Source organism: Erithacus rubecula (genome assembly GCF_903797595.1).
Source record: "Erithacus rubecula genome assembly, chromosome: 11".
In the NCBI taxonomy this organism is placed as follows: Eukaryota; Metazoa; Chordata; class Aves; order Passeriformes; family Muscicapidae; genus Erithacus; species Erithacus rubecula.
This window is the reverse complement of record NC_136663.1, coordinates 12,038,163-12,062,974: the sequence shown is the minus strand read 5'-3', so window position 1 is coordinate 12,062,974 and position 24,812 is coordinate 12,038,163. Positions and strand designations below refer to the sequence as shown.

At 35.1% G+C, this 24,812-nt stretch overlaps 1 protein-coding gene across 7 annotated transcripts in view; it reads right to left on the bottom strand.

Annotated features, from left to right (window-relative positions):
* Positions 1 to 24,812, bottom strand: part of DLG1 (discs large MAGUK scaffold protein 1) — a 434,654-nt gene that overhangs the window by 4,656 nt on the left and 405,186 nt on the right. For 3 of the 7 annotated variants that reach the window (XM_079315711.1, XM_079315715.1, XM_079315712.1), the window contains 8 exons: positions 21,206 to 21,320; positions 15,712 to 15,888; positions 14,849 to 14,918; positions 10,492 to 10,591; positions 8,230 to 8,271; positions 5,033 to 5,083; positions 3,047 to 3,148; positions 2,631 to 2,803 (listed from right to left, as the gene is read on the bottom strand). In XM_079315711.1, coding sequence (XP_079171837.1) covers positions 2,631 to 2,803; positions 3,047 to 3,148; positions 5,033 to 5,083; positions 8,230 to 8,271; positions 10,492 to 10,591; positions 14,849 to 14,918; positions 15,712 to 15,888; positions 21,206 to 21,320 — 830 coding nt within the window. Of the gene's footprint in view, positions 1 to 2,630; positions 2,804 to 3,046; positions 3,149 to 5,032; positions 5,084 to 8,229; positions 8,272 to 9,844; positions 9,879 to 10,491; positions 10,592 to 14,848; positions 14,919 to 15,711; positions 15,889 to 21,205; positions 21,321 to 24,812 lie in introns of all 7 variants that reach the window. The other 4 variants (XM_079315713.1, XM_079315716.1, XM_079315714.1 and 1 more) reach the window with 2 other exon arrangements.

Genomic DNA, 24,812 nt, shown 5'->3' with positions numbered 1-24,812 from the left:
ATCAGCAATGCAGAATCAGATAGTGGAACAGCTGGACTTCAACCACACCACCAAAATTTTTTATTTCACTTTGTTTTAGTACTAATTTCAGAATGCTTTAAGGAGGTGGCCAAGTCACAGATGCAGTTTAGAGAGGAGCCAGATAACTGAACTGGCACACCTAAGGGAGTGCCCACCCCTGCTGGCAGGGAAATATGCCACTATATTCAGGTGGAACTGCACACAAGCCCTCTCCTCCTCCAGGTACCAGGCAGTAGAAATACCACATTGGAGATGGTGAATGCAATTTATTTGTGTTGATTTATCATTCATCTCTTGAGAAACAAATATAATTTGAGTGTTCTTTAGGTAGCTGGAAGACAGTGTGGTAAGGCTGCTTTCCTCCCCCTTTCTGTACTCCCTCTATAAAGAATTTTCCAGCTTCATCCCAAGCTGTTCCTGTTCTCAGCTCCTTTCATCTCAGATATGCTAATTTCCACCTCACACATTTTTATTTCTTTCCTTTCTGAGTAGCATAGGATTAATTTTACATACTGTCATTTTAGAAAGGTACAGGGGAAGAAAAACAGAAAAGCACTCTTGGGTGACTATATTAAAAGCTTTTTCTCCCACAGGAGACCAATGTGAATTGTAGAAATCTGTGAGCCAGGATACAAACCCACAAGTACCATATAATCAAAGGTTACTCATATCATACAACACCATTCCTGAACTCCTGAGAGATCATTCCTGGAGTAATGTCTGAAATTACTGACATGCTTCTGCTTCCTGGTGGAAGAAATAACTAGGATTGTTTACATTTGTTCTCAGCACAGCTGCCAGTGCCTTCTATAACTGAACATGAGCACCAGAAAGCATCTTTAGCTGTGTCCATTGTGGGTAAGGAAGTGAGAGAGACAGGGATCAGCTGGAAGCATGGGCAAATGAGCACAACTGAAGGCTATTTTAAGAATAGTGTCTTTGGTTCTTTTGGAGTAATAGCAGTCAATGCTGTTCTGTCTTCTCCTAAAATGATTGTAGAAAACTTGGAAATCACCTTTTGTATCCCAGCAATAAAACCCACTGAAAAGACTCATCTTTTCAGCCAGATGGAAAAGAATACAAGGATGGGAGTAGTTCCAGATCAACCAATTTGCAGCCCTGTCAACGTAGTCATGATTTTGAAGTAAAGGTTTGAAGGATAGGCCATTGTTTCCCAGAAAAATAATGTTAGCTGCAACTGAGAAATTGCCACATCTACCCAAAGTCCCATGGTGCCTGTGCAAGAAATTTAGCTGCATGGACATCTGGTAATACTTTGTTCTTTGTATCCATTTATGAAAGATTAATTGCAATTTTGTACCTTACTAATCCCAACAGATAAAGAAAATAACGGAGCCAATTTCAGGTCCAGAATGGAACTGAAGAATTGTATTTTTGCTACCAAGTGAAGCAACTGCCAACAGATTTATAATGTTTAAGCTGTTCAATAATTTCATCATTTAACCACATATGATAGTTTCACAGCTTTGTTCAGTCTCCCATACAAAGTATTGCTCATTTACTTGAACAATTCTGTAATTAATATTCTTTTCTTTCCTTTTCTCACTATATCTCATGAGGCCAGGTTCCATTCCATGTGGTGATGAAGACAGAAGGAAACATTACTTGACCCACAGAATCTCACTGTGTTTGTTCTGGTTTTGCTTCTAGTAAATTCAGTTGCCAGAAATAGCAATACTCATCCATTTGGTCAAAATGGTACACAGAGTTTTCCAGAGGACTAAACTACAGCCCTGTGGGTTACTAGCCACACTTACCCTCTGCATGTCCAGACAGATAATGCCCCCAACTTGTGAGTTCCCACCTAGAAAATAGCTGGTCCTTCTCTCATAGAGATCAGATAACATTGGCTACTGTAAATGCACTGGATTTGTAAGCAGCAGAACAACACTCATCAACTCAACATGGAACATTTACAAAAAATTTTCACCAAAATATTTTCTTTAAGACAGGCACCTTACTCTCAGAAACACACTTCCCCACTTTTTTACAGGCAGATCAAGTCAACTTCAGTAAGATTTCAGAAACAATTAGAATTTGCAAGAAATAGTTAATTCAAATCACTTTGGGATAGAAACATTAAGGTCAATCTTCAAAATATATGGGTAGTTATAGCAAAAACACTTGAAAAATTGAATTCTTTACATTTGCTATCTTCCTTTTGTTAGCTAAAACCATGAGGAGCACAAAGAATAACATTTTTGCAAGTTTTCTTCTGCACAGATCTATGTCAAAAGGATCATCATATTAATTAACTCCACCAGCACTACTCTTAATTAGTTAATGATCTGTGTATGTGAGCTAGGCTAATCAGCCTATAATTCCAATTATTTCATCTATAGTCTTTCTGAATGAGACTGCACATTGTGGTTGCTCTTTTCCCACAATTTAAACATGATGCTTGCATTATTTCAAAGCTTCATTATTTCCCTAAATGTATCTGTGACAATACACTTTATTTCTAGTTATATACAAATTCCTCTAAAAGTCAGAATATTCCTAATGGCTTCTTGCCATTCTTCTCTTTTTCCCTGTCAGCACAGGCATGTAATCACCTCAGTAAATGAAAGGAAGTGGCACTGATTTACCTTTTCTGCTACTTCTCTCACTGATTGGACACTTGTTCCATAAAGATGATTATTGTACTGGCCAGCTTCAATGAACTTGTGATCCTGAATATCCTTCTCCATTTGCTCTCGAGAAGTGACAAAATGGTAATCACGTCCATCCACCTCGTAATCTCGTTTTGGTCTAGTAGTATCTTTAAATACAAACCAGTAGTTTTTAAAGCAAAACAAAAAAAAAGTGATTTTTTTCTCTACAATATCCAAAAAGTTTCTCATTTATACTGCAAAATTGTCACAATGAGATTGACAATATTAAGATAGGTCTATGAAGTTTAAACAATATATTAGCTTTTTTTTTAATCCAGAGGATAGAGAGGATGTTAAACAATTAGGAGAAAAATATCATATAAAATTGCTTCAGTATTGCTGAGACTTACGTGGAACACATGAGCCAAATTTGTCTGGAAATTCTGAGATCAGGTCATCATTTATTCTGTCTTTCATGGGTCCCAAAACAATCACAGGTCGAGTGTAACTCACTAATAAACATAAAGGAATAATGTCAGTTATAGAACATATGATTGTTAACTTATAAGAGTTCATCAAAATAAGCTTTCTCACACAGCAATGATTTTAATACTTAAATGCATATGTACTTCTAAAGAGAAGAAAAACATGTTAAGAACATCAATCAGTTAATACTATAGTCATAGTAAGATGATAGACCTTTACTTTCAAATCACCATTCTCAGTGATTGAAAATTTATCTTAAATTATGAAGCCTTTGGGAAAAAAATAACCTTTTCACAAACTGTGTCTGTGTCTGTGTTGGGAGAAGCTCCTTTTCCTCTAAGACCACAATTAAGCACACACATACAAAACAACTCAAATATAAATAGTTTCTGTAACTTTTAACACCCTTACAAAATTAAGTGTAGTACCTTTTAAAAGTAGTTTAATTATTTATAATAGAGGGATTTTGGTTGAAAATTAAGTTTAAGCAGATTATGTCTAATTACACTGTAAGAACCATTAAGACAATAATGCCTAAGTATGTTGCCATGATCATGCAAATTCAGCAGTACAAATTTTAATTTTAGGTTCAATCTATCTGCACAAATAAGTACCAATTAATTAAAGTCTGGCCTATTAAATATATTTTGACTCGGAGCTATTTCCTTTCCACTGCATTGCTATATTCATAAGAGGAATGTCTTGAATCCAGTATCTAATTTATTAATTAATTAACAAACATCTTTGCTGTTCCTGCCTTTGTGAGCCCCTCTGGTGATGGGGCTCACACACATCAGCAGCTCTCCTGTGGGGGTGACAAAACTCCAGTTTCCTGCTTTAGGCATAACTCACTTAACATCAAAGGGGGCTACCAATTCCCAATTTCTGGTAGGGTCTTAATTCAAGCATTTCTCATCCATAATTTTATTTGGCTTCTTACAATATTTCAAATTAGATTACATAAATAATGCACTCTCTCTTAGCCTTGTATAACAATTTTTACTATTTCTGGAAGATTTCTGGAAGTGCTATTAAAAACAACTTGGCCACACCACTCACTGCAGGAAGCCAGACATGAAATCTTGGTACTCAAGGTGCCTGTTTATACATGATGCATATTTACTTTGACTGCCACCTTATTTGATAGGTAACAGATAAGTATTCTCATTCTAAGAAAGGATATTCCTTTCATCAGAATAATTTACAAGTAGATGAACTATGTATCAAATAATGTCACTTAACTGGTAGCACCTGTGCTAGTGATTTGGAACACTGAAAATTCTGTGTCTATATTCACACAGCAAATCACAAACAAGACCAAGGTGAAAAGACACAAAACCATTCCACTGTAAATCAGTAAAAAGCATTTTTTTAAATGCAAGTGTGAAAAAATATTTTCTCCTATTGATTTTCATTTTCATTTCATTAAATTTTACTTCTTTCTGGAAAAAAAAATCCCTTGGCAATTATTAACCAAATTAACCATATAAGAAAACCATACAGAAATGGGAGATTGTTTAGAGACATTTCAATTGAAGTTGGTAAATGGACAAATGATCTATTCATATACTTTCTGCTATGACAGAAGCAGTGAGAATGCTAAAACAATATGAAACAGAAGAAAACTATAATTTATGAGGTTCTCACTGGCAAAGCTGTTAAGGATACTGTCTTTTCTTTCCATAATATAAACCACACAAGAAATTATTGAAGCAGCACACATTTGGATTCTGCACTAAATAATTTAGAGATTTTATTTAATAATTTATGCCTTTATGATTTATTCATTTGAATAACAGTAAGTTACAAGTGAAAAAGGGTGAAGAAGTTTATCCTGGTGCTTAGTACATAAGAGCATGCAAAGCAGTCTAACAATTCAGATTATTTTATACTAAGAGAGATCTACAAACCTTCTTGTTGATTGACTGGTTCATATGACAACACATACTCCTCTTGGCCACCTAAAATGCAAATGCAAAGACATATCAATGTATTTTTTTCCTACAGCAACATATTTCAACTGAGTCATTCCATGGACTATGATGATACAGACACTGCTCAGCAATAAGCATTACAATGACACTGATGAGGGACATCTTTTGAGAGCAATGAATTATAAACTCACAAAGCTAAGCCAAACACCCAGCTTTAAAGCATAAGACACATAGAGTAGAAATAACTTTCTGGTGTAGGCTGGCATGTCAAGCTTACATCAAGCACAAGAAGAATTTTCAGGCATTGCTGAGGTGCTGTTGCCCACATTTCCTGCATGCATGCTGTCATTCACTGCTAGAGCAATGCCACCTGCAGCAGCAATGCTCTCCATACTCTGAAGCCAGCTGTTATGTTATTGCAATAACATTTTTCCATATTTATGGCTGGCAACCATTTATGTCAAGGCATACAGATATTCCATTAATTTTATTGTGAACTGGCATTTATATAAACAGCTTCAGCCACTCTAATTCTGCCCAAAAGCTATGTCTATATATACTAAATAACTACTACTTTATCAGTTAATTTTTAAAGACAAAGCTGAAAGCAAAGAATGCTTGGGATTGTTCTCAGCTCCAGGAAGCACATTAGCAGTGAATGAAACTAAAATAATTGAATCTTAAACTTGGGCAGCTGTAGGCTTTTTAAATGTTAGTGAAAGCATTTGAAATATACCTCAATTGCTGTCTCTCTAAAAGATTACTTTTAGTCTAACATGATATGTCTGAGTAAAATTTCTTTCAAAAATTAATTGTGACAGCAGAGAATTTATAATTCTGACGACACAAGCTCAAATTAAAAATGACATTACTTTGAACTGAACAAAATACCTTCCTCTAATATTTCACTTGTCTAATTTTGGAACATTCTTTGATGTTCATAAACCATACTTAAAACAGGCAAAGTAACATACCAAGGCTACATCACAATTTATGTAGAAACAGAAGGCAAATGAAGGCTTTTATAAATGCATAAGTGCTTTTATATATCTACTCTGTATTTAAAGTAAATGCCACGGATATTTTCAATCTAAATGTTATCATTTCGTTAACAGAAATATTTCTCTTATTTTGCAGTAAATTTGCATTCAAACTATTCTACAGCAATACATGAAGATTGTAATTTCCTACATTGTTGCAAGTGAGGAATACCTTAAGACAGACATGAAATCATGCAACCTGTACATTTTAATATCTCAAAAAGTTACTCATGCAAATGGATTTTAGAAGGACAGTATATACTTTCAGAACCCTTCTTAGGCTAGAGAGAGGAATAGGGAATCACCAACTATCAAGTCATCTGTGAAAGATCCATCTCACATAGAATTAGATACTTCTTTGGAGAAGTCACATTACTATAAGGTCAAAGAGCATTAACTAGTTATTTAGTTATGCAAACTACTAAAGAGATAAGAAAAAGTAAAAAAGCATCCCCTGATTGAGGGCAAAAAGTATATATTGTCACTGCTTTTCAATATTTTGGAAAAATTAGTATTAACAGAATGAACCTTTTGAACAACCGTACTCATCTGTAATCAAGATAACTTTCATATTAGACAGCAGTAAGAAGAAATTAAAATCATATTTTAATAAAAAAGTGCTCAGAATTACACATTGAGATAAACAAATCCATGACATTCATAATAAAATCATGGCTTCTCAAGTAACAGTAAAGTAAAAAGCTAACTAGTAGTACCAATAATGAGCTTTAAATGTAAATAAAGCAAGCTTTCAGAAAAACCTTGGAAGTGGGCAAAGAGAGGGAAGCAGCAAATTTAAGAAGAAACAGACACAGTTATAGAGTTTTAATGGTATGTCATTAAAAATGATTAAAATTTCTGTGTGCCAAAGGCAATTTCCATGTGTGCTCAATTCTGTGTTATTCTCAGGGAACACAGATGCCTCCCTCAATTGGTTTCTTTTCAATTACAGTCTGCAACACCACCAGCCCTTTGTATACTTGTATATACATTCTCTCCTTCAGTGTCATCATCTGGAAGAAAATGTGGCTCATCACCTCTGAAAAGATCTACAGCCAAACAGATACATCTGTTAATGAACCACCCTCCTTATTACCCTGACATAAATTGCACATTTCTGCAATTCCCATTAAACAGCAAGCAGCCAGGAGCTGAGCAGCAAACCACTGTATGACTTTCACTGATCTTTCTTTTCATCTTTCTCTTCATATCCTCCACTTTCCTATGGTCCTGCTCTGGTCTATTGTGGCTTCCAGGTCTAGATTGCAACCTTACTGGGAAGCTGCTCACTGGAAATGAATAGTGGGATTCAAGTTCTTGCTGTGGTTTAAGGCATGTCAAAGCACAGCAGAGCAGCACCATGCAGCCTATTACCCACCACGAGCATGGAGTGCTGCTGCAGCTCAGGTAATAGGAAACACTACTGGAGCTTATGCTTGTAGTAAAAGCAAACTGAGTATGGTGTTTAGAAGACACTATGTCTTCAGAGAGAGAGAGAGAGAGAGAGAGAACTGGCATGCTGATTTATCAAAACTGATTCCAGCACTGAATGTGTGTCGTATGCTTTGAAGACAGTTCATAATAAGCACCCACACTTGACAAAATAAATGAGCTGAAAGCAAGGGTAAATACATGTTTGCTTATCTGTACTTTCACAGAAGTATATACATATTAAATATGAGTATCAGTTGTGAAAAACTTTAGATAGTTGCAGCATTATTTAACAGATTACACAGTTTGGTTACACTTCCAGTATTAAGGCTCAGCTACATATAATTATATTTGTCAGCATTAAATTTACATTTAAATTTAACAGATCTAGCAAGCTTGTGTAATTTAAAAAAAAAATGTAAAAAAAAAAAAGAGGGGTAAATTCAAATTAGGCTGAACTGAAGAAAATCACAGACAATAAAAATATCCATAAAGCAGGTTTGCAGTGATTCTAGGGAGTTTTTTAAAAACAAAGACATGGAACAATTTGCAGTAGTCCACCAAATAAACACAGATTTCTCCTGAAGCTGACTGGGAAGTTCTATATAACATGTAAATACCCAGAAAAGACAGACAAACAAAACCAAAGGAGGAGCTACAAAACAAAGGTTCTGAATAAACAAAGAACTTAAAAACACTTACGGTAACTACTTTCACTATCGCTGGCATTAGAGGTTACATGCTCTGAAATTGCAACACAATGGGAAAAAATAAGGAACATACACCAATGGCATGAGTCAAACAGAAAGAAAATTGACAAAAAATAATCCAGATGAAAGACAATACTCATATCAATGTGCTGAAATCAATACATACTGCATATAAAAGTTTTAACGTACTTCTCATAGCTCTCAGGATCAAGCTTAATTTCATATGAAAGGAATTGGTGTTAATAAAAAGAAAAACATTTAATAGCACATAAAATAAGATTATAAAAAGTACACTCATAATTCACATGTAATCCTACAATTTTTTAAGTTTTCACTTCAGGATGAATTTTGTTGTGTAAAAATCCTAGGATTATGCATTTCAACTTTTATAAAGGCAATTTATTGATTACATTTAGTCTCTTGTTGAGAAAACACTGGAGTATATTAGAGGAAATACAGTGTATCATGTAATTCAACTTGCATTAGGTATGATAAGGCTGTTTTTAAAAGTCTGTTCTGAAAAACAGACAAGAAACCAATTGTTTCTAGAACAGAATCATCTAAGACTTTCTGGACCATATTACACAGCTCAAACTATGTATGATCATAAAGCCACATGAACTGCTTATGATCTTATGTTCTAAACTGTAAGGCCATAAAGCTTGGTAAAAGTCTTCTGGTTTAGACCATGAATTCCTTTGAAACCAGCCATTTCAGAATTGAAAAATGAATGTTACAGCTACTAGAATTTCTACTTCACAATTGAGGACAGGTACAGAAGAACACTGGCCCTTACAAGCAGTTTCACAAACACTGTGCATTACAGTTATGCCTTGGGAAGAAATGCTACCCTTAATGACCCTCAGCCACATCCTTATAGAGCCTCCTTTTTGCTATTGCATAAGTGTCTAACAGTGTATGTATTTAATATCTGTGATGAAAGCAAGGTCTTGGCTTTTTTCATTTGTCATTTTAATACATTTAGTGATGGGGTGTGTACACACTAACAGATCTGCTAAGAGTATGCAGCAACTTTTGAACCTCACTGGATTCAAATAGAAATAAAAAAATGCTTCAAGTCACCCCTATAAGCCCTCCACGTGGTCTAAAAGCATCATAATTCAGACAGAAAAACTCCCATGGCATTTGTTAAGGAAAAGTTTTGTTTGCTTTAAGTAGCTGTAAACATCAGTCGCCTAGAAAGAGGAATGAAAACTGTTACTAGTTAAAGTAGCATGGCAGTGGTTGTACTGTTATGGTAAAAAGTCATAAGGTTATTTTTAAATAAATAAAAATATGAGGACAAGATATAAGTAACATTAAACAATAATCACCAAATTAAAAACACAGTACTGTTAAGGACAAACAAGAAAGAACTGGTAAGCTGAAAACAAAAAAAATAAAACTAACGTGACAGTCACATAAACTTTACATGTTCCTGAAAGCAAAAACTCCAAAATATTGCCAACTAGGAAAAACATAAGAACCAGTTTTAGTCAACCTCCTTATACCAGTAGAGCACCAATCTCAAAGAGATCTGTCAAAAAAAAAAGTAGTAATTTTTCAGATGGAGGTTAAAATAACTTGGGAGTATTTTGATCACTTACTCAGGCCTTTTGATCCCATGTCGTCAGGGACCTCCTGCAGAGTAGTCCCCAGAGGGCAAGCAATAAAAAGACAATCACAAAGAAAATAATTGTCAGTAATAGATAAAATTGGCGCTACGACGGGAGACAGTTCCTAGAACATCACAGGGAAAAAAGTCTGTACAATTTGACTTGACTGGCACATGAAGTGCAATCAGTAATGCAAATGGCAGAGAACAGTTTGTTTTGAACCTGGCCTGAATTAGCAAATTTATGAAACTACATTTTGAGAATATAGCAAATCAGAGTAACATCTCTTCATTAGGAAAATCAAATTAGAATGAATGATTTTTGATAAACCAGTCTAAAGGACTGATTTGAGAAGCTGGCAAGCTCCATTCTACTTTCATGAATACTGTGCCTCCTTCTCCAAGTCAGAAACCGAGAAGCATCACTGACAGCACTGGAAGGCAATTACCTCCTCCAGTTAGTCAACAGTACTGCCCAGTTTATTTCAAACTGGGACGCTTGTGTTAAGTTTTATTTGAAGAGCAGGGTTGTGCAGTCTGGGCCTGTTGCAGCTCCCGGAACTGTCTCCTTGGTAACACCCTAGTGCAGTCTAGCAGGCCCTTCTACTGCTGCGCTCTCCATCCGTGCCTCATACTTACGGTCAACATCACTGGTTTCCTGCTCACTCTGGTCCTTGTTCTTGTAGAAGGGAAATTTTCGGGAAAAGAGGTTCTTTTTACGCTTGTCATTGAATGACTGCTGAAGAAGAGAAGGAGGGGCAAAACAAAGGATGTCTAATGTCTGTGTGAACAAAGGCCCAGACCAGCAGCTTTGTGGAAGCTGACTCCTATAACCACATTATGCAGTGCATATCTCAGTTCAACACTCATCTTCTCTGCTCATTAGAAACAGAGACTGGGATCATGATTTTGCTCCTATCCTCCATGTTCATGTGTTTAGCATTGAGAAAACTGGTTCATCCTATACAGCTCGATTTGTATTTCACAAATTTAGGCTTGCTGTGAGTGTTTAAAAAAAGTGGAAAACTAGGCTGCTGTAAGATGGCCAGACCATTAACATTTAATTGACTGAAAGTCTATTAAACCACTGATATTCTCATTTAGGGGTTACAGTACTTAAACAAAAAAAGAAAAAATAAGAAAAAAAAAAAAAGAAAAAGCTGAGGCTTTTGCAAACAGCTAATATTACAACAGAACATCTGAAGTATTGTGGCCAGTATTACCAGCCAACTAAAAAGAAAAAACTCCAAAACTTGTATCAGTTTTTTACTATTGCAATTCACTGCAAGTTCACTGAAAGGAATTACTCTGTTCTATGTAAGTCTGTGTTCTAATACAATTATTACCTTCCAAAAGACACAAACTAATTTCATTACTTTATTGTGGCAATTATGTTTTTCAAGAGTGCACTTATAATCACCACATGAAAAACCCTCTATGCCTTTATTTTAAGGATCACGTTCAGCAACTTTTGACATTAACTGCTCGTGTTGCTGAAGAATTTCTGCATCTCAGTTGCAATAAGCATTTCTAGAGTTACTTACATAGACATTTACATCCATGTGAATATAAACTATTATTGTGATCCTTGTCCAAATGATGGACAGCATCAATGTATTTTCATTCCTATATGGGTATCTCTATAGGTAATTAGCACAGGCTTTAGTAATATCTGCCATGTCTTCTGCTGAAGACATCACATGACTATAGCACCTCTAATTTGATGTTCCAAGTCAATAAAAAACCTTGAAGTATAAATAAATCAGTTATGTTTTAATTGCAATTATGCCCAGAACTAGAGTTAACACAGCTAACTTAAAATCAGCAGAAATTCCCTTCCATCTTTAGGCATGAGTGACTCATATGACCAGTTTTGGAAAAACAAAATTTGCCATATTTGTCATTTCATTTGCAAAAAAACGACAATAAAAACGATGGCAAAATAGGAAAACCCCCAACTTGGCCTTGAGACCCTGTGCTGTAGGGGACTATTTATTTCTAAGCTAAGCAGAGTCTATATACAGCAAGAAGTAAGAAAAGCATCGCAGAAACATCTTTTAAAAGGTATTGTAAAAAAAAAAAAAAATCAAGCAAGCAAGATTCTATTAACACCTCTACCTAAAATTTGAAACATTTTAGCTTTCAAGTAATTGTTTGTCTTTCTTCAGCTGATGTGAGCTCACATTCCTTTATATGCAACACAGTTGCAAAAAGGCAGATTATCCTTTCATCCAGCATTAAGCACGGAATGAATTACAGTGAGAACTAGGAGTCAAACAGGACTTTTCAAGTTTTTTCAAGTGATGGGCCACATTTTTTGGTACAATTGAAAACTAGTACTTGGCCTTCCTAAAGAGAATGTCTATAGTTGTGCTCCTATCCCACACCAAAACTGCATCCTGCTACAGGACTAACAATCCTTCTGGCCATCTGTTTTAATACAGACGTGCTTAGCAATAGCAGATACTTAAACATCTAGTGATATTTTCATTACCAATGTTTTTTTAAAAATTACTTTAAATTACAAGGTATCAAAGAGGCACATGGTACCATGGGAGCACAATTAGTGACATTGAGCTCTGGAAATAACAATACTGTGCTAAGGAAGAAATCCATAAAACCTTTAATTGCCTTGCATCTGTGTTCGACTAAAACTGTTGTTCCACTGTAAAAATTGGTAAATTATCAACCTGACACATAGACAAAGGATCAAGTTTCAAGTCAATCATATGCCTGCAGGAATCACACTTGGCACAGGCAAATTTTTATGTTATGGTCCTCCTGGCCTTCTCTAACAAAAGTCAAGTCAGTGCAAATGATTTCTCACAACCAGGAGGGGTAATGAAATCTAGAGAATAAGGTCAACAAAGAAATATGTCCAAAGGAGATCCTTGGTGTATACTGAAAAATACTATAATGTAAATTCAAAAAGTAAAAGACTCACATCTACTATTGTTTCATTCAAGTCCACCAGTTTGGTAAAAAAAGACAAATGTAATAAAGCTAAAATGGTTCAGTTTAGATGAGGTGGTAAAGATGTGCAATCTATACAGTTAAAATGAGTAGCTGATTTATTGTACTTCATAAAACATAATCAATTTATTCATTATAATTTTGAAAATACTTCACAATAATTATTTTAACTTTCTGTACAGTAAGTCTTCCTGAGCTAATAAGAAACTTTATATACTGCATGTATAATGGTCAGAGTCAGTTCCATTGTCAAAAAAAAGAGAAAATAAAAGTAATATTATATTGATTTTGCATAAAAGATTAGCAAAAAGATTACTTTTAAAAGATACCATGATTATAAAAAGCTAGAAGGATTTGCTTATTAGTTGAAAATGCATAGTAATTGCATTAAATTTTTCATAAGCCCACTGGCAATCATTCACCAGCATCATAAGCAGGAATATATTAAATCAGAAGCAGCACAGAAAATGAGATAAATGTTTATACAAAAGGAACAAACAAGAATAAAATGCAACCATTTTTGCTCCAGATTTTTTAGCCTTCCTTGCAGTGAAAGGAACGTGGATTTTAATGTTTGCCATCACTAGGGTTACTCTTCAAGATCTTAATATAGAAATTTTCAAAAACTGTATAAAATTGGTATTTCATCCTGCTTATGGAGTGTTAGCACACACAGACAGGAAGGCACATAGTCCTTGAGGACATGTATAGTGCAGTCAACTTACTGGGAAAAGTATCATCATTACAAATACAGGAGGAACACTTCAAGGAGAAACTCTGACATTAAAACATTTACAGCTGAAGCAAAAGACTGAACAGTGTAAGTGTTTGCAAAATGAGATGTTACTAAAGCAAAAGAACTGCAGTTCTACATCAATGGCAAGCGTAGTTGCTTTTCCACTCAGTATTCCATGCATTGCTTTGGTGCTCTCAGTACACAGTGACTGTGCACCAACTCTGCTTTTGTCAAATTGCTACTTCAAATGCATCAGTAATGAACTGTTCACAGTTAATTGGTAGACACACTCTAAAACCATCCAATTATCTTTCAAAGAACATGCTAACATTTGAAAAACTATTTAATGTAATGAAAATTATCTGAAGTATTTAAGCCTCTCTTTATATGACTTCTAAAAAGCAAACTCAAATTACCATGCCAATTGATAACATTTTATTCCAATACCAAACTACAATTGCACCAAAACAGAAAAATACTGCAAATAATCCAGTGAATTTCCAGGGCAGTACCACAAGTGTGAATCAGAAAGTAGTTAAAGAGATTGATTTCCTTTTAGACAAATATTTATAGGGGAAAACCACCATATTTCATTAATAACTGAAATCTTTGCCATGTAGCAGATATGAATTGTAGAATCTTTATACTTTGCAGTCCTACACTATCAGGACATAATAGTGAAGCTTTAATATTTTATGTATGTGACTTCTGAAGTTATGTAAACATTTTAACTGAAATAAATTCCTAAAAAGCATTTGTGGGATTTACAATAACAACTAACCAATGCTGCAGCATTAGTGCAATTAAAAATATAATCACTATTTAAAAATTAGATTCCTCAGCAGCTTAAAGGACACTTCATGTTTTTTTAAATGGCAATATATTATTATTTTAGAAAACTCTTACATCTAAAATGCCTGTGCCAAGTCCTGAAATTTCTAGTCACATACTATTGGTAGAAATGGTAAGGTTGTGGAATTCTTTCTTAAATTTCAGAATCACATATGGTGCAGAGCTGTTAAAAATGGCACTAGTCAATACTTGGTTAGGATATACAGCTCCTACTAAATTACAGTATTAAGAAGCATATGTATTTCTATACTAATTCTTTAAATAATTTTCAGTGTTTTAGCAATTAAAGGCTGCTTTGGTGCTCAGAATTATTTCATTTCTATTTGATAGGATTTAGTCTTTTCACTCAGATCTTAAAGTGATTCTCCACACACAAACCACTGAAAAATGTTACCATTCACAATGCCAGGTGTAATTAGCACTTCATTAACTCACCCCTTTATCTCCTCTTGTTTTGGAATTGAATTTCACTGTCTTCAAACGAGCTCGTTCCTTTTTCTCAACTCTACCATAAAAACACACACAAAAATGTCAGAATCAGCAAAACTCCAGAATGTCAAGTTACCACTTGTTCCAACAGAAGCATATTTGTGTACCTTTTGTACCACACATTTTATTGCTTATGACATATTCAGAAAATGGAAGCCTCCTAATGGAAAACTGTTATTTCTCAAGTGATGAGCTGTGAGAGTATCAGGACTATTTTGTGGCTATATATGTTCAATAAATCCATAGAGTGCAAGGAGGAAACAAGACACAGCAAGTGAACAGCCTCAATTATCAGTCAATAGCAGATATTAAGATTCAGAGCACCTAAACTCTTAGTTGAGTCTCCAGTATGACAACAAAAACCTCATCCCCATTGGCTCTGGCTACCAAAAAATGATTTTCCAGTTTTCAACGTTCTGGGTAGAAAGAATTCATGATAGTGTCATGACTTGAATAAAATCCATTCATACTTTGCATCTTTTCACACAGAAATGATTTTTAAACTGATATTAAATCCACATGTACTGTTATTAAAACCACAACTTATTGACAGTGAGAACAGAGAAGGTGGATGTGGACCACCTTTATAAACCTCAGCACACAATTCCTAAGGCTAAATAGTGTTTTAATGAACTTTTCATTGAGTAAATGAGTAAAAATAAAAAAAAATAAAATAATAAAAAAAAAATTAAACAAGTGGCTGATCTGGTACAGAATAAATAGGAAAGAGATAAGCATATACAATATATGTATTAATCAGATCAGATGTTTAATGGCAGACATCTCCAAGTCTATAAAGTATGACATACCTCCGTTTGCTGGGGATAACTCCAATTTCATCACTTTCTCCATCTGGAGTTACCTGCCGTGCTTGCCACCATTCATCATCAGAAGCATTAATGACATGGAGAATATCACCAAATTTGAAGTTCAATCCTTGACTTGGAAGGCCACTATCTTTAGTCTTGTCATAATCAAAAAGAGCTCTACATTGAAAAGAAAAAATTAAACATAGAAAAAAAGCAAGAAAAAGCCAGGAGAGTATGAATAGCACAAAATATGAAGCAAGCTGCCTGTGCTATTCATAAATGATTGCATCATTCTGACAGGTACTTACAAGAAGGCTGAATACACTCTCACACACACACAGAATGTGTAGTACAGTACCCCCACACACTTCTAAGCTTTAATAAATCAGAAAAACTTAATCCAGAGCAAACCTCTAGTGCCTTACAAAAGCTCTACAGAAGACTTCTCCTGCAATTCAATAAGTACTTTTCACAGAACAAGTTACATGTCAGCCTAGGATAAAAAAGACAACCAAGTATTTAAAGCATACAGGACTGTCAAAAATTCTGTAAAGTGCACTTTCACACAAGTTATAAATTGAAATCTTTTAGTAATTTAGCACAGTTTATTACTGTCTTTAAAATAAAAGTCAGTATTCTGCTCACAGGGAAAAAGTCGAACTTTGAAATATGATCTGGTCACCACTTTGCCAATGTAGTACCCAATGACAGAGAACCTTACAGACATGCTTTCAGGAAATTCCTGACCATTTCGAGAGAATCTTGTCGTTTTTCCTAAGGTAAGCCTGTTTTCAATTAACAGGCACTCACAGTACCTGAACAGCAGCTGTTGACTACAGTTTTATTAACATTCCCTCTGGCAGCAACACTGGTTTATGCCACTGACAACATTGCCCTTTTTGCTTAAGAAAGCACAGCTGTCTGGAAAAGCACATGGTTCATCCCACTATGGAACTGATCTGGATAACAGGTCACATCTTTTCTGCCTTTTGGATCATCTACCTGGACAAGTTCCCTGAGGAAATGAAGATATGTGAAGCATGTTTTTCCCTGGCACAGCTGAGGTTTTAATAAGGATGTTGAAATGAAAGATGACAGGAGTCTCTTAGCAAACAGAAGAGATACTGCTAAGGTTCTGCCTTCTAAAAGATTTTCTTTTACATTTGAAAACAGTTCATGAACCTCACCTGTGTGAAATAAGTGCTTGTATGACACAGTCCAAAAAGTCCTCAACATTATTTAATCTGCCAGCTCATGTGTAAACCAAAGTAGTACCAACAGATTACAAAGTCATGATTTAAAAGGGTGCAATTTTCCTTGTCCAAATTCAGCTTGTTTCTTCATCCCAAAAAGTAGTCTTGCATACATTTTCTGGTAGATTTTTAATATCACAGAAAATTTTAACTCATGTAAGTAAAAACCTGCTTGCTCCAAACTGTACTTCAGCTTTGTGTATTTATGTATATATGCCTTCCTGAAGCACTGAGTGAATTGTACTCATTCATAACCAAAACCAAATTGTTTACAGGGAAAAAATTCAAAATATTGTCAGACCAGTTCACCTTCAGTATCTATTGCAAAACAGAGTTATTTGAGACACCAGGCCTTTCTTGGGCTATAAAATATATAAAAATAAAATCCTGATTTTTTTTAAATTTTTTTTTTAAATCAGAACCATTCTTTTCTTTGATATAGCTTAAATATTGGAGGTAAGAAAATTATGCAGGCAGGAAGTTGTTATTCCTCTACATTTATTCTGCACATTTGTTCAAGAAACACTCTGGACAAATATAATTTCATATCTCAAAATAAACCACACATAATCCAGTATGTACTTTCAATGCAGATTCAAGTTGTATACATTTTCACTGAATTAATTAAATGCATCATGACATTTATTTCCTGAGATTTCTTGTTAGCATTCACGCAATGATTTCTACCAGCTCCACTTTTAATTTCTATTTTTGAGTTTGCATATAAATTTATAAAAGCTGTGAGCTTGGCCTAACAGCATTAACATATATGTTGACTGCATGTGAAAAAATGCAGGAGAAATTGATAAAGTCATTATTACCAATATGTGCTTTTCCAACAAGATAAATGAGTGCACAGAGCAGATTTTGCACAATGAAAGGAAGTTTCATCAAATACTTCCCATTTTATTGGGGAAAAAAGTCAAAGTTGATGAAGATAATTTTATAAAAAGATTGTTTATGGTGTCACACAATAGTGACAAAACTATGCAGCTAACATTTATAGGAATACCAGGAACTGCTAATGATCCTATAAATGACCTCAAAACCAAGAGAATGAACAGAAATTTCTTTTGGTTTGAAGTGATTAACATGTCTTTTCCTGTATGCCTGGCACATCATCAACCAAGAACTCACTTCACAGCCCAGATGATGCCTTTATCTACAAGCTGGAATATAAAAAATACTGCTTCTATTAACTTCCTGAATGGAGACTTTTATTACAGATTAAAAATTTACACATTTACCTATTTTAAATTCTAAACACTAATTAACTTAAAAATTAATTTAGTAATCCTCATCAACTACTGCTTTGAATTCAGACCTCTGATACTTAGTGTAAAGTTCTATTTAAATTTAAATGGGAAGTACCAAAAATTATTTTCTGGAGAAAGCACCAAGTCCTTCCTTTTGTTTCACTTTGTATTACTCAGAAACTAAAGAGCACTAAAAAGGTAACCCATCTCCTTCACCCACAAGTCTAGAGAAACTGAAATTAGGCTGCATATTTCATGAGTGTTTATGCTTCAAAGCCAAAAATGTAATGGCTCTGCAACATTGCCAAATTTTCCAGAATATCTTTTCACCTGCCATACTCATTACTTCCAGTATCAGAGACCACTGACCAAATTTTAATGAAGCATTTCTTCAACAAACAAAGCAACCAGGAATTCCTGCAGCAAAGCATCTCCATGTTTCATTTCATTAAATATGAATTAATTTTACATTTTGCAATAAATGAAGGTCAGCTTGTAAAGAAGGTTCTCTTCTTCTGAGTTTCTGGGAAAGTTGTTTGAAACTTAATGTTTGAACTGTGACAATAACATAGAGATGGCCCAATTAAACTGCAGGCAAGTGAATTTAGCCTGCTGCTGATAGCAGATCTTATTTTTTCAAAGGATTTATTTAAGATTTCTTAGTCATTTTAAAACTGTTATATTTCTTCAACTTATAGACATAACCATTTTTTGCTCTGATTCAAGCACAAATCAGTACCATTGTTTGAATTTGGAATGTATTGTGCTGGTCAGAAAAATGCACAAAGGTAAAAGTAATTTTTGATTTTGAATGCTGCACACATTGCAGACTGAGACTTGCCACAGAAGATGAGATGAAATATGGAACAGATTTACTCTCTCTCCATGTATTATCACAGATTCTTGATACCATGAAGGAATCTCAGATGTGCTTTTTGAATCTCCAGATCAGCATATATATCTAGATCTAGACATAGATATAGATCAGATGCAAACCCAGAAACATTATTATGAGAGATCCTGTCTCAGAACAAAGACCATAAGAAATAGAAAGCAAAATAAGAGAAGACACATCAGTACATCTGAATTAGCTGGGGGCAGGGGGATGGTATGGAGGGATAGCAGGATGTGCAAATGGAGTCAGCTGCTGCTGAACTGTTGTATTTGTATTGCCCTCCAAGGGCTGGTTCCTAAATTGCTGTGTATCATTTTTTATATACATACAATTACAAAGAAAAATCTGCCATTTTACTCCAAATTGTGTTTTCAGGCAAACACAGTTGCCTTTTCCTTAATATTACATAATACCAAAAAATGCTGTCTGCTGGCAGACTAGTCCTAAAGGTATCGTGTTTACAGGGATACAATAATGTATCTGGTTTTATTTCCTAATTTGTTACCATGATTTTGAGAAAAGAGCAGAGATGATTTTCAGGGTATTTTTATTTAATAGCTTTTCTGCTGCTGTGATTGAATGCAAAATAAAAGCATTTAGAATTGTTTAGGCTTAGTTATATGATGAGGGCTAAAGCAATAAATCTTGGGATTATGGAAATTAAGATCTTGGCACAATATCCATATGTGCACCTACCTACTTGTGGAAATTCAATATATCAAGTATATGGATAACTGTGGTATCAAGAACTTAGCCTTGGTATTCAAGGCATTTATTTTTAAAGATTTAATTCTGACTCTCAAAATATTTAAGGCAAACAGAAGAAGAAAAGTAGGCTCACATCTGAGAAAACAGAATTTAGCTACAGAAACAGTAGGTCAAAACATAGAAACTACCTGTTAGAGTCAAGCTAAACAGAAGCCCTATGAGTATTTAGCTCCATGTGTGTCAAGCATTCAGAAATAGTTACAAAGGACCATGACTTTCCTCAGCATTGGTGCAATTACTCAGGAAACTGCTTTGTGTATGACTTGTTTCCTTTCTCACAGCGCAGTAGACAGAACACACCACAAACAAAACACTACCTGCTTTGGATGGGAAAAGTCAACAGCACCTGAGCCTGCTTACTTTTAAGTGGTAAAGCAGTGAGGTCCTACAACATTTTAAATCATGTTTAATCCAAACATCAGAACTACTTGAAGGCTGACCTGCTCTAGTGAAATATTCTGGCCTCTCTACCAAGAGGCTACTGCTGGCCCTGATTCAGTCCAGAGATGAGATGATTTGGGGAACTCAAAAACCAATTTATTTTTTAAAATGCCATCCTTTTACCCATGTTCCATACTGAAACATTATGCTTTACCAGTACATGATAACAAATGTAGGAGTTGAGTGACACATAAACAAACTACACCCTGCCATAATTTTCCTGTGAAACTACCTGTTTTTTCATCTGCTTCATGTTCTTATGTTTCCACTTCCTTTCAGCCTCCTTTATGTTTAACTTGATATGAGAAAATTAATGAGGTATACCCAGTTCATTTGTTTTGCATTTTCTCTTGGTTACCAAGGAAAGATAACCCATAACAAAATTCAATTGGATAGAGAAATAAGATTCCTTAATAAAGCTGAGAAAACAACTAAAGTAAGCTGAAGGAAATAAGATGGAAAACTGTCAAACTTTAAGAAAGGTATCATAAATCTTAATTCAAGTACTTAACAAGGGAGAATATGAAGACTACTGTCACAAAAACATAAACTGAACTAAGCAAGTTCTTTAGATGTCACATACACAGACATACACAGAAGAAATAAATGTTTTTGCTGAAGGATTATCATCTCTCTCAAATCAAAGGACAGAAAGCAAATAATAGCACCACTCTTCAAAGTTCTTATAGGGTTCTCAGGGATATCACTTCTTTTTCAGCTATATTAAGCAGTCTAAATAAAACTTTATTTTTATTATATTTGCATATAAGTATCCCTTTATTAACACTTAGTAAATAATTGTATGAAAAGCAAATACCAAAATAGTAAGACTAGAGGAGGGCAGAAACACACAGTAGCAATGCTATGAAAAAGATGATTACCTGACATAGAGAGATCTCTTCTGGCTGGTTCGCAAAGATCCTGATCCTGAGCTAATGCTACTGTTCATCATCTGCTCCCGCAAATCATGGATTTTAGCTTCAAAACGACTGTATTCTGTAACAAAGACAGGCATGGCAATTCATTTCCTGCCGAACTTCAGCTAGTAAATTGAAAAAGAATCTGAAATAATTTGGATTAGGCAAAGAAAATACACAAGAATATTACACTTCAAAATTCTGTGACTGTAATCTATAGTTTCCAGTAACTATTTGTTCAAATTAAGACAAATATTTCTACTAATAATTATCAATTTCATAGTAATAAAAAGACAGATACAGATAAATTTTAATCCATGACAGAAAGGAAACTTTGGAACATACATATGAAATACATGTTTATAAGGAAGAACTATATATTTTAAATTTAAAATGTTATGAAGTGAAAGTAAAAAACGTCTGTACTTCAAAATTACCAGATTTGATTGAGATAAAGAATTTAACATTACAAGGTGCGAAATATGCAAAACATCTTCTGTTCCTCTAGGAGCTCAGGAAAGGAAAAAAATATCCAGAATTCTGGCATGAATTTCAATCCACTTGTAAACGGCATTAGAGATTCAAACTGCCCCCACAGAATTATGTTCAATGTTAATCCTGGAAAAACGGATTGTGTTCTTAAGCAGCACCGTGTACTAATAAAACTATGCTAAATGCATTGGATTTTAGCTACAGGCAGGAAAACAGTAATTGCTTCTTCAGGACAACCATCTCCTGAAGTGAGGTACTTACATGCTGCCAGCATAAAATACGAACTCAGAGCAAGTAAGTTTTTCCTTCAGCTGAATAGTTTGGACTTCAGGATCAACAGATCCACTTGTAAACCCTCCCTAGTCAAAGGAAATGTTGTGCAGCCACCACCTTCCCCAGGAGACCACGTGATGCCAGCTTATACCAAGGCAAGGCTGGGAGAGCCAGGGGTGTGAGCGCTGGACCGGCAATGAGCTGCACCCTGCGGGCACCACGGCCACTCAGCCAGGGCAAGATGAGACAGGGCTCCAAAATAAAACAGCCTGAGAAAATCTCTGAGCTAGGGTTCCTTCAACACCCATCTAAAAACTGTGAATGTTTTTTCGTATTATATTCTGTAGCCCTGTCTCCCCACACTCAGTGGACACCAGTAGCATCTATAATTAACCCTATCCAGATTATGGCAATATGAACAATCTCTTCCATAACTCTAACTTTTGTCCTTTATAAGCAAAAGCTAGTAGCTTTTAAAATATCCTAGTTTTTAAAATAGCACCAAGTGCCTTTTAACAAATAAATTTCAGACCAAACGTTTTACCAGCACTAAAAAGAAACTGATAAGGTTGTTTGAGAAGAGAATCAAAACCATTATTTCCACCAGTACTAATGTTATCACTAATAACATAAGAATGTAGGATAACAGGACAGTAACCAAAGAGGAATGTAAGAAAACGACATTTTTTAGAAGGCAGCATTCCTTAGGGGAAGGGCTCAGGTGCAGTGAGAGAACAGCCCACTCCTGCTGTGCTACTGCTGCCCTGCAGGGCCTTGGGTAAATCACCACATTTTACTTATTTATACCCAAGAAACGATAAACCTAAAAGAATTTTGTAAGCCCCTGTGTGAAAGGAAAGTAAGCATGGAAAAGATCAGATAATCCCAGCATTTTCTTGTGCTGCAGCCTGTTCAATACTCAAAATATCTGCAGCTCTTTGCAATAGCTACTGGAAAAAATAAAAATTTCTGTATCATGTGTCATTTTTTTTATTGAAGAATCAGACTTCCTCCTATGTAGCACATAGATGTAAGAGAGCAACCAAGGAGGCTACTTCCCAGTATTACTTAACTCTATCCTGTATTTCATCCTCTGGTTGCTGGTGTTACAGCTTCCTGAACTAATTTAATTTTTCTCATCAGAACTCCTGGGAAGTAAGTAAGTGCTGAATGAATGACAAGGACATCTGTAGGAGTAAGGAGGAGAATAATTTCACCACAGAGGCTCCTGCCATATGAATAAAGTAGAAAAAGGAAACTAATGGGCTGGGACTGAGAAGGCTTTATGTTCGAAAAGAAGGAGTGCCAAGAAATTTCATATTTAGGAGAAGCTTAAGCACTGTGCAGTCAGAATCTGGTGAGCTCCTTTGATGTAGAGCTAGCTAAATTTCGAGTTACATTCCTCTTAACAGAAGGTTTTGGGAGGAACAGGATGGATAGAATTCTCACCATCATTGGGTTTGGAGCTGAAAAGTACACAGGATTTCGGGTTTTTAAAAATGAAACCTTAGTATTAGGTACAGTGGTACTGAAACTAATGCTGGAGACAGAAGATAAGACAGCAGTAGGACTCCTGATGGCATTAGAAAAGCAGTGTTGGTCTGAAACACAAAAGAGCAGCACCTGTGCCCTGTTGGCAAAGTAAGGTTAGTTCAACATCAGCTGTATGAAGCTGTATGTATGTGAGCTCTGCTAATTTACCTTGTCTAGGACAGGTTATATTTCTATCTCTGTGTTTAAGAAGAGTTGGATATCAAGTGTCTTTTGCATCTTCAATCTCTTACTTTCCTTCAGCTTATCATCCCTAGATTCTCACAAATGCTAGAGAACTACCCTCTTTATAATTCCCTTCTTAATTATGTTATGCATAATAGCCATATATAGTGTATGACAAATTTGATATTTGTTCCCATAAATCACAGTGAATAGCAGAACAAACCTGTAGTTGGCTGTGACAAACTCATACAATGCACATATAAATATGTAACTTTTAAAGAAAGGCTAGTTACATCAACATTCCAGAAATTTGGAGCTGGAACAGGCACAGTGAAAAAGATTAAAAGGATGTTCTGCCTTCTTGGTGAAAAGAAAATGAAGAGCTTGGCAGGGAAGGAAAGTGTTTGACTTCTGGTGTAGTGTTATCAGGGTAACCAAACAGAAAGGACATCAGTTATTTATATGAAAAAGTAAAAGTGATTTTAACCCAAATTAAGCAGGCTGGTCATTGGAACTCCATCTATAAATACACTTCCAATTTCCACAGCCATCAAAACACTGAGATGCTGAAATACTGTTTTAATAAGAACTATGGGGGTATAAGAAACCCAGACACCCACCCAAAAAGAAATTCAAAACCAAAAGAAAACCACACAATCCAACATCTCAATACTTTCAATAAGAATTTGGTCAGGCTCCAAAAACCAGATGTATATTAAACAGCAGTGAATGAAACTTCACTTAGAAGCAACTTTTAAGGTCTGAATTTTAAAAAAGCTACTGATGATATATATCAAATAAAGGATATCAGGCAGCAAAACTACCATGAAACACAATAAAATAAGAACATTAGAATAAGGGCATCTTTTCTTGATTAGAATTTTCTCAAAGTTTCCAATAAATTTTGAGGCAGAGACAGAACAGTATCTACTGTCACATCAGAGAGATCAAGGAAGCACAAGAACCTCCTGCTTCAATTCATGGCATTTATCCAACAGATCCCCACCATCACCAAAGGAAAAAACCCAAAGCCTACTCAGGTTTACACATAATCAGTTGTTAAGAACAGAGGATGAACACATCTGGGCTC